Genomic DNA, 11,295 nt, shown 5'->3' with positions numbered 1-11,295 from the left:
AACAATCTACATTAACATCCACATCCATTATATTACCTAACTTAATTGTAAACTACTTAACTTTGAGAACCACTTACTGAAACAGAGACTAAGACAAAGAAGTAGCAGTATTCGGCCTATCCTAGCAAACACTACTATCGAACACCCGATGCGAAGAACACCCTCCTAGTGCATGCCAATAAAGTAGGAGATTTAAAAGAAAGACTAACCTAGAATATATAAGAAGGAAACGACACAACCACAGTATACGTATGGATGAAACAATAGCCAAGAACGGCTATTGCTAGAGATTCGACAATCCAAGAGTAACTTACCTTAATCCGGCAAGGGAGAGTTTCGGCTAGATATGGGAGTGTTCAGTGAAAGCTTTAAGAAGGAAACACAAACCAAGAACAAGAAGAGGATGAGTAAAAGGTCAAGAAGGTGCTACGGCTTAGACCAAAAGTATGGGTGAGAAAAGAAATGGAGTTAATCGGCCAAAGTAAACTGTAGCAAGATGAAGTGGGAAGGATAGATACTTGAGAAAACCACAATCGGTTAAAGCTGAAAAATGAGGGAAAGTTTGGCACAAGGAAAGATAATACCCCAAAAATGAACCAAAAGTACAAACCCAAAAACAGAGAAAGCAGAATTTGACTTTTACCACAAAACCAAAATGCCGAAATGCCAGAAGAACACCCCTAGCCGATTTTGCTTCTACAAGGTGCACAATTCAGCTGCAACACTCCTCCCCACCAATCTCCACAAATCACTCCCCTTATCCCTTCACAATCTTCTCCCAACAACCCAGACTAGTTCAAACTCCCATATAGCAGAGTTTAAATTCGCCACAAACTCTTGCCGCCCCCATGCAGCAAAATAACATCCTCTGCAGCACATTGGATTCGAACCCCAGTCCTTACTGAAGCCAAAGCACGCCACAAGCCACCAAGCCACACGGCTTCCTTGTGCCAGGAAAACACCACATTTATTTAAAAGGCCTAAGTGCCAGCGTCCAGGGTTTCTTAAAGAGAGAAAAAATAGTATTTCGCAAAAGCTAAAACTTGACCCCCGTGCTTCACTGACACCCCTAAACGCACCCAAACCATTCATCCACCTCACCAATATGCAAATCGAGTTAAATCAAACAAACTTACAGACCCCAAATTTTGGGGCGTTACAACTCTACCCCTCTTAAAGAAATTTCGGCCTCGAAATTTACCTGGTCAGAATAAATGAGGGTACTAATGTCGCATTGCTTTCTCTGGCTCCCACGTGGCCTCTTCTGCGTTGTGATTTCGCCACAGCACCTTGACTAGTGGAACTGATTTCTTCCTAACAACTTTAACATCCCGTGCCAATATCTGCACTGGTTCTTCCTCGATCGATAGGTTAGGCCTAACTTCAATTTCCTCAATCGGTATGATATGCGAGGGATCAGAACGGTACCGCCTAAGCATTGAAACGTGGAACACGTTATGAATTCTATCTTCTGGAGGCAACTCAAGTTGATACGTGATAGGTCCTACACACCTAAGTATCCAGTAAGGCCTAATAAATCTAGGGCTAAGCTTGCTCTTCCATCCAAACCTTAAAATTTTCTTCCACGGTGACACTTTAAGAAAGACATAATCCCCCATAGCGTACTCGATCTCTTTCCGATGAAGGTCCGCATAAGACTTCTGTCTATCAGACGCTTCCTTCAATCAGTCCCGAATCAGTTTTACCTTGTCCTCAGTATCAGAAATTAATTCTGGCCCCAAAATCTGTCGCTCACCCAATTTAGTCCAACAAGTAGGAGTACGACACCTATGACGGTACAACGCCTCATACAATGCCATTCGAATACTAGACTAGTAACTGTTATTATACACAAATTCTGCCAATGGTAAATAATCTTCCCAGCTGCCTTTGAAATCAATTACACACCCTCTCAACATGTCTTCCAATATCTGAATCACTCTTTTAGACTGTCCATCCGTCTGAGGGTGAAACGCTGTACTAAAATCCAGTCTTGTACCCAAAGCCTCGTGTAGCTTCTTCCAGAACTGGGAGGTCAACCTAGGGTCTCTGTCAGATATGATAAAAACTGGCACCCCATGCAGTCTTACAACTTCAGCCACGTATATCTTAGCTAACCTCTGCAACGAGTAGTTAGTGCGAACCGGTATAAAATGAGCGGACTTAGTTAACCGATTCACAACCACCCAAATTGAATCCTTTTTAGTAGGCGTTAAGGGTAGCCCACTTACAAAATCCATGGTTACCCTCTCCCATTTCCAGAGCGGAATTTTAACTTGTTGTAACAACCTAGAATGTAATTGATGTTTAGCTTTAACTTGCTGACAAGTTAGGAACTTACTCACATAATCCGTAACTTCTCGTTTCAACCCTGGCCACCAATCCGATTCACGAAGGTCTCGATATAATTTGTTTCCGCCCAGATGCATAGCATATGGACTGTTATACACCTCGCGCAATATAGACTACCTCAGATCATGATCTCTTGGCACACAAACTCTCCCACGAAAACATAATACCCCTTCATCGTTCAACCCAAAATCCACAGTCTCACCATTCTCCACTTCTCTAAAACGAGGAACCAACGACTCATCTGACAATTGTTTCCCCTTAATTAGATCCATCCAAGTTGGTCTCACTTGTAGTTCAGCTAATAAACTACCATCATCGTACAGGCTGAGATGAGCAAACATTGCTCTCAAATCAGACACCACTCTCCGGCTCAATGCATCAGCTACCACATTAGCTTTACCAGGGTGATACTTAATTGAACAGTCATAATCTTTAAGCAACTCAATCCATCTTCATTGCCTAAGGTTTAACTACTTCTAAGTAAGGATGTACTTGAGGCTCTTATGGTTCGTGTAAATAATTGTCCTTTCACCATACAAATAATGCCTCCAAATCTTTAGTGCGAAAACCACAGCAGCCAACTCCAAATCATAAAAGGGATAATTCACCTCGTGAGGCTTAAGCTGACAGGATGCATAAGCAACCACCCTACCGTCTTACATTAACACACACCCCAACCCCACGTGAGATGCATCATTGTAAATGGTAAATTCCTTCCTAGACTCTGGCTGTATCAACACAGAGGCTTCAGTTAGCACTTTCTTCAGCTTCTCAAAACTTTCTTGTTGCTTATCAGTCCAAACAAATGACACTCCTTTCCCCAATAGGTTAGGGGTGAGGCAATCAGTGAAATCCCTTCCACAAACTGTCTATAATAACTAGCCAAACCCAAAAAGCTTCGAATCTCAAATACAGTCTTAGGTGGTTTCCAATCCAATACGGCTTCAATTTTTTGAGGATCAACCCCAATCCCCTTTAAAATTGCTTCTCCTTTAAAATTTGCAGAACCATACGAAGATATATATCATGTTCCTCCTTAGTTCTCAAATACACCAAAATATCATCTATGAAAACTACTATGAATGGATCTAAATAGGGTTGAAACACCCAGTTCATCATGTCCATAAAAGTAGCTGGTGCATTTGTCAACCCAAATGGCATCATTAGGAACTCATAGTGACCATAACGAGCCCTGAAAGCTGTCTTATACACATCCACTTCCTTAACCTTTAGCTGATGGTAACCAGACCGCAGATCTATTTTGGAGAACACTGCAGCTCCTTGCAATTGATTAAACAGATCATCTATCCTCGATAAAGGGTACTTGTTCTTAATGGTCAGCTTATTCAGTTGTCGATAATCAATACACATACGCATGGTTCCACCTTCTTTTTCACAAACAACACCGGTGCCCCCCACGGAGACACACTCGGTCAAATGAACCCTCTATCCAACAGCTCCTAGATTTGAGCCTTAAGCTCCGTCAGCTCCTTCGGTGCCATCTTATAAGAGGCGATAGACACTGGGGCTGTTCTGGGTAAGAGTTCAATACCAAATTCGACTTCAGGATCGGGTGGCAACCCAGGAAGCTCTTTAGAAAATACATTCGAAAATTCCTTCACAGTTCTAACTTCTCCAACAGAAAAACCTTTAGACTCAGCAGTGCCGACATAAGCTAATAATGCCTCGCAACCCTTGTGAATCAGCTTCTCGACTCTTAACGTTGAAATTACGTTAGATAGATAATCCCTTCACTCACTTATCACCACCACCTCTTCATCATCCAAATTCCTTAACATCATCTGCTTAGCAGCACAATCCAACTTCGCACGATGCTTCACTAACCAATCCATGCCCAAAATAATATCAAACTCCCTAAACGGCAGTTCCATCAAATCCGCCGGAAATCCCTTGAACCTCCAAAGGCACATCTTTGAATAACTTGTTTGCCCCAACCGACTATCCCAGAGGACTAAACACAGTCATTTCACTAGCAGTGCTTTCAAACTGATTACCCAATGTCCCAGACATAGTGCATGCAACATACGAGTGTGTAGAACCAATATCAATTCAGGCAGTGTAAGGTACATTATAAATTAGAAACGTAACAGTTATGACATCAGGTGAGTCACCATCCTCACGGCGACGAACATCATAGACCAAAGCTGGTTGTCTTGCCTCAGTGTTACCTGTACCTCTACTTGGTGTGCCACGACCTCGTCCACTCCCATTTCCACCTCTGACCTGACCATGGCCTCTCGGTGGCAGTTGACCACCTTTCATAGGCTGTACAAAACCCTGACCTGCAGCTTGCGTCTGAGTAATCTCTTGAGTACAGTTCCTAACTAGATGGTCCTTCGACCCACACCTAAAGCATGCCCCCGTTCGCTTCCAGCACTCACCCTGGTGAGCTCTCCCACAATCTACGCAAGACTGCTGTCTGGTAACAACTACAGGAACTTCAGCTCGAACCGGCCCATCAAACCTGGCCCTCTTAGCAAACCTACCAGAAGGACCCGATGATCCAAAATCCCTCCAAAGTCTGCCCTATCTTTTTTAGGGTTCTACCGTTCGGAGCGCTTCACATCCTCAGTAATCTTTGCTTTCTCAACCAAGGCAGCAAAATCATGCTCCCTCTGTGGAGCTATCAGCACACGCAACTCATCCTGAAGCTCATCCTCAAACAGCACACAGGCATTCATACTCGGTTACAACTATCCCACGGGTATACCGACTCAGCCGCAGAAACCCTACCTCGTATGCCGCCACAGTCTTATTCCCTTGGGTCAAACTCAGGAATTCCTTCCTTCGGGCATCCACATAACTTGTCCCCACATATTTCCCTGAAAAAGGCAGCCATAAAAAAGTCCCACGTCAAATGATCAGCTTGTGTACCCTCTCTCACAGTGAGCCACCATTGATAAGCCTCGTCCCGCAGTAAAGACACCGCCCCTTTTAGTTTTTGCTCTCCAGAACAGTCAAGATCATCCATTATCTACTCCGTAGCCTCCAACCAATATTCTACCACATTAAGAGCTACATTAGAAACTCCCCTAAAAATTTCTGCCCCATTAGACCGGAGTCGCTCAGAAATTGACACCCGGCCCACTGTTCCCGTACTCACTCCGGCAACCCTTTCAAGAACACGTAACATCGCCTAGGATAAAACATCATCCCCAACTACTCGATCATGGGACCCTACCTCAGTTATCGGTGAAGTTGGTGCCTCCCTAGTAGGCATGTGGCCCGAAGCTGAAGACCCAGCCCTAGCAATTCCTCGGCCTCTACCACGGTTTCATGTACCTCTTCCCCGAGTACCTCTAGTGCTCATATCGATATTTTCTTAATTTGATTTAAGATTTTTATGACATCAGTGTATAATTCCAATCTTTATTATCGATTGTTTTATGTCAAACAGTACTTAAAGTTTTTATTTTCGTAAATCGAGGTATCATTATCAACACAACTTCCTAGGGTTTTTCGTCTACTCTACCTATAGAGTTTCAATATAGTTCTACTGCCTATAACAATTTCTCAGTATAACACGACAGTTTATAGTAGCAATTAATAACAGAAGACTTATAGATTTGGTGTTGGAGACTCGGTGTGCCACACTCCCAGTAATGTTATTTCGAAAAAAACAAGTTGAATTCCGTTGAAAACATTTTTTCCAAAACTAAAATTTAGGAAAAATTTATTCCACAACCGAGTTTTGAACTTGGCTCTGATACCACAAAATGTGACATCCCAAACTCGACCTAGACGTTACGGCTGAATCCGGTGTGCTACACCGAGTGTTACTAAAGACCTAAGGTTTGAAAGTGATTAATCAATTTCTCAGTTAAAAGTCTATGTAGTTTTTTATGCATGAGTAACTTGGTAAATTAGGTTGTCAAAATGTATTCAGCAAAACATTTGTTGTTAAAGATCCCTCTTCTTTGATTTAAACCGTGGAAGCTTTTCTAGTTAAATATTTTAAGGTTTTATTTGTAGGTTTTTCTTAAAAAACGTTATTACTTTGTAAACCCATTGTTCCTACTCTAGTAGATTAAGTTATGTAACCAAAAGCCCAATAAAAGTTAACAATTCCCCAGATGGCCTTTTTACAAAAAAAAGAAACACAAAAAATCATTTTTTAATATATTATGACTTAATCAAATAGTCTGCGGTCGAGTGGACGCCCCTGAGTCTCTCGTAGCTCCAAATCGCCTAAGGCTGGAGATTACCCGCGCAATTAACAAAAAGGGTGAGTTTACGAAAACTCAGTGTGTAAACCCCTACCAGTCAAACAGTAATCAATGCATACAGTATGGTCTGGGCCAGAGCCCTATTTAGTAACAGTACAGGTTGGGCCTTAGCCCTATATAATGACAGTGTGGGCCTAAGCCCAAAAATAGTAATAGTACAGTACAGGTATACAACCCATCCAAATCTAACCAACACACCACCTGTACCAACCAACTCACCTTGTGGGGATTAGAACGACCCGCCCAAGCAGCACACCAATACCGCAACAAGGCTGCTAATACTAATGCAGCGGAACTGCTAAATATAGTAAATATGGCATAGCCACTAATGTCAGAATACATGGCAAGGCCACTAGAACGGTAAAAAGTGGCACAGCCACTAGTACTTCCTTCGAATCAGAAATCCCAACCCCAATGCAGAATGTCATGTCATAGTATTATGTGTATGCAAGGTTTCCTACTCAGATACAATCATGCATATAACATATAACCATCTATCAATCAACCTCTAGGGCATATCGGTCGTTTCCCTCCATTAGGGGTATTTTAGTCGTTAACAACTTTTGGGGCCTCGAAATAGATAACGACACTTTAGTTGGTCTACAATCGTCTCGAACAAGTCCATTTCATTATTTATCACTTTACCATAAACTTTGTCTGTGTGGGCCCATGAGCCCATTGGGATAGCATGGCCCATTACGGCCCCATTGCACGAGAATGCTCGTGGCAGGCTTTCACACTTTCTCCCACGATCTGTGGGCTCGATTTTCCTCACAAGCGATCGCAGGCTTGAGAGGCCACAAATGCCGAAGTTTCATCTTTTCGGCTTTTGCCAATTCACAACAGCCTTAGTGTGTAAACACACCTATGTCCATCTTTTTGCAATAGCTTAAGGTTGGGTGTACGATTACACACCTGATTGGAGAAGAAACAATGCACTCCATACGCCCAACCTTGATAGCTCAAAAAGGGTTTAAACCACCTCTTCTTCCATAACCCAGTTGTCAACAATCTACATTAACATCCACATCCATTATATTACCTAACTTAATTGTAAACTACTTAACTTTGAGAACCACTTATCAAAACAGAGACTAAGAGAGAGAAGTAGCAGTATTCAGCCTATCCCAGCAAACACCATTGTCAAACACCCGATGCCAAGAACACCCTCCTAGTGCATGCTAATAAAGTAGGAGATTTAAAAGAAAGACTACCTAGAATAGATGAGAAGGAAACGACACAACCACAACATACGTACTGATGAAACAATAGCCAAGCTCGGTTATGGCTAGAGATTCGACAATCAAATAGTAACTTACCTTAATCTGAAAAGGGAGAGTTTTGGCTAGATATGGGAGTGTTCGGCGAAAGCTTCAAGAAGGAAAACACAAACCAAGAACAAGTAGGGGATGAGTAAAAGGTCAAGAAGGTGCTACGACTTAGACCAAAAGTATGGGTGAGAAAAGAAATGGAGTTAATCGGCCAAAGAAAAATGTAGCAAGATGAAATGGGAAGGAGAGATATTTGAGAAAATCACAATCGGCTAAAGCTGAGAAATGAGGGAAAGTTCGGCACAAGGAAAGATAATACCTCAAAAATGAACCAAAAGTACAAACCTGAAAACAGAGAAAGCAGAATTTCACTTTTGCCCTAAAACCAAAATGCCGAAATGCCAGAAAAACTCCCCTAGCCGATTTTACTTCTACAAGGTGCACAATTCGGCTACAACACTCCTCCCCTCTAATTCCTTGAAAATCTCTACAAATCACTCCCGTTATCCCTCCACAATCTTCTCCCAACAACCCAGACTAGTTCAAACTCCTATATAGCAGAGTTTGAATTCGCCACAAACTCTTGCCACCCTCATGCAGTAAAATAACTTCCTTTGCAGCACATGGGATTCGAACCCCAGTCCTTACTGAAGCCAAAGCACGCCACAAGCCACCAAGCCACTTGGCTTCTTTGTGCCAATAAAACACCACTTTTATTTAAAAGGCCTAGGTGCCAGCGTCTATGGTTTCTTAAAGAGAGAAAAAATAGTATTTCGCAAAAGCTAAAACTTGACCCCCCGTGCTTCACTGACACCCCTAAACGCACCCAAACCATTCATCCACCTTACCAAACATACAAATCGAGTTAAACCAAAAAAACTTACAGACCCCAAATTTTAGGGCGTTACAATGGGGAATGCCGATCTAGAATTGGAGCTTGTTTTAGATGTGGTTCACTTGACCATTTTCTCAGAGATTGTCCCGAGAGAGTTGAAAAAGAAATAGAACCAGCTCCAAAGCCTAGTTATCCTGTTGCGAGAGGCAGACCACCCCATCACCCCAATAATGTTAGTGGTAGTCGAGGTACTACTAAGGTTACAGCAGTTAGATCTGAGGCAAGAGCACCTGCAAGAACATATGCTATTCATGCGAGGGAAGATGCCTCTACACCAAACGTCATTACTAGTACATTTTCTCTACTTGATAGTGATATTATTGCTTTGATTGATCCTAGTTCCATACATTCATACATATGCATGAACCTAGTGTCTATTAAAAATTTACTTATTGAACTCACTGAATTTATTGTTAAAGTTTCAAACCCCCTAGGCCAGTATGTTATGGTGGATAAAGTTTGTAAGAACTGTCCGTTGATGGTAAAAGGTTATTGCTTTTCGGCTGACTTGATGTTATTACCATTTGATGAATTTGATATAATCTTGGGAATGGATTGGTTAACCCAATATGATACCGTAGTAAACTGTAAACAGAAATATATTGTATTGAAATGTCAAAATTGTGAATTCGTTCATGTTGAATCTGATAAACTAGATGGCCTACCTAATGTGATTTCAGCAATATCAGCACAAAAATATGTTAGAAAGGGATATGATGCTTATCTTGTATATGTGTTGGATACCAAAGTATCTGAGTCAAAGATTCAATCAATACCGATTGTTTGTGAATTTTCTGATGTATTCCCATAAGAATTACCTAGTTTACCACTGCATAGAGAAATGGAGTTCTTTATAGATCTTGTTTCGAGTACAACACCTATATTTATAGCACCTTATAGAATGACTCCTATTGAATTGAAAGAGCTGAAAGTTGTGACAGCCCTAATGTGACCCTAGTCGGGAAGTGGTTTCGGGACCACAAAATTGAGTCATAAAAATAATTAACTGTCATATTTGATGCTGATTATATGTATATATGCATGTGTGAAAATTTCATATTTGAATTTTGTTAATTGTAGGTGAATTTTAGTAAATAGGACTTATGTGAGAAAATTTAGAAATGTGCTAGGCAAATGTAAAGTGGCCTATTAATGCATGCTATAGAAATGATGGATTTGCATGTCAAATTGCCCAAAATTTGAGCTAGTGGCCGGCCATGCTATGGGTCATAGCATATTTTAAGCATGGTGTGTTAATGTTTCATGTTAGAAATAATTAAATAAAAGAGAAGAAAGAGGATGGTGTTCATCTTCTTCTCCTACCTCTCTCAAGCCGAAACAAAGAGGAAAAATAAGGGAAAACTTACCTAGAGCAATTCGGCATTCATCTTTAGCTATTAGGAGGTAAGCTTTGAATTTGTTGATTTGGCTTTATGTTATGCTAAGTTAATTTGTGAATGCATTCTTGGTAATGTCAAGAAAGTTGAGATTTCCTATGGTGATTTGAGCAAGATGCCGAATGAATAAGTGTTGGAATTAGGGGCTATTTTCATGTTGTAGGGAACAATGGGGGAATGACTAGAATGGGGTAAAGATTTTTGGATGAGTAGCTTAGAGACACCTTGTACATTCGGTCAAAATTGAGTCTATTTAGAATGTTAACTTCTTCCTCTATGATTATTTTTCCTTGCATGTTAAATGGTTCTTGATAAGGCCGAATAAGTTATGAAAGTTTTTATAAATGTATGAAGTTCAAGGTGCAAAAATTTTAGTCTTGATGTTATGAATAATTCGGTTGAAATAAGGAGAATGGGAGTTGTCATTTAGGTTAAGATCAAAGAAATTAATCTTGTTAAAACTTTAAACTAATAATGCCCATATGTGTGATAGCTGAACATAGACTTTGTTTAAAGTCTTGGTCAAAGGCCGGTTAAGTGTTTTGAATGGATAAGCTAGGTGTTTGATCTTTTTTTTGGTTCGGCATGGTACATGATATTTTGCTAGTGAGGTTTTGAATAATTCAATTAATGTTAGATATATGAAAAAAAAATCCTTATGTTCGGTTTTGGACGATATATATGTATGTACAAAAAACCTATTTAGCTATGGATATCTAAGGTGGTAAATAATAAAACTCTTGATGACTTGGGTTATATAGCATTCGGCCAAAGACTATATGGGCTTGCTAATTCGGTTTTAGTGAAGAAACTATGATAGAGAGATATGACTAAATTGTGGACTTTGACAATTTAAATGATGCATTTGACTTGTGTACCGACTTAGGATGATATGTGTTTCTATATGAAGTTAGATGGTGTTGATGAAATTCGATAATGCATGATGTTTAAATAGTATTGAACAAGGTCATTGTACTTAAATTGTATGACATACATGTATTGAATGGAATTGCCCAAGTGAAAAATAATTAAATCAATTTATTTGTTAAATTAAGCTCAAGAGCAAAGGGGAACTAAATCCGACAAAGGAAAGGAAAAGGTGATCGAATAGATGTTGAAATCGTTCGACAACA

General features: G+C 40.5%; 2 protein-coding genes across 2 annotated transcripts; both read right to left on the bottom strand.

Moving 5' to 3' along the window:
* Positions 1 to 1,223: 1,223 nt before the first annotated feature.
* LOC107963134 (uncharacterized) lies at positions 1,224 to 4,283 on the bottom strand. Its single transcript, XM_016899716.1, has 6 exons — positions 4,112 to 4,283; positions 3,905 to 4,027; positions 3,036 to 3,217; positions 2,520 to 2,762; positions 1,909 to 2,120; positions 1,224 to 1,512 (listed from the first exon to the last, which is right to left on the bottom strand). The coding sequence occupies exons 1-6, from the start codon at positions 4,281 to 4,283 to the stop codon at positions 1,224 to 1,226; spliced, it is 1,221 nt and encodes a 406-aa protein (XP_016755205.1).
* Positions 4,284 to 4,422: 139 nt separating this feature from the next.
* Positions 4,423 to 5,054, bottom strand: LOC107963135 (uncharacterized). The gene is made up of 2 exons (XM_016899717.1): positions 4,921 to 5,054; positions 4,423 to 4,855 (listed from the first exon to the last, which is right to left on the bottom strand). Exons 1-2 carry the CDS (start codon positions 5,052 to 5,054, stop codon positions 4,423 to 4,425), a joined length of 567 nt encoding a protein of 188 aa, XP_016755206.1.
* Positions 5,055 to 11,295: the final 6,241 nt, after the last annotated feature.

Source organism: Gossypium hirsutum, chromosome A06 (genome assembly GCF_007990345.1).
Source record: "Gossypium hirsutum isolate 1008001.06 chromosome A06, Gossypium_hirsutum_v2.1, whole genome shotgun sequence".
Lineage (NCBI taxonomy): Eukaryota > Viridiplantae > Streptophyta > Magnoliopsida > Malvales > Malvaceae > Gossypium > Gossypium hirsutum.
This window is presented reverse-complemented; position numbering and strand designations above follow the sequence as displayed.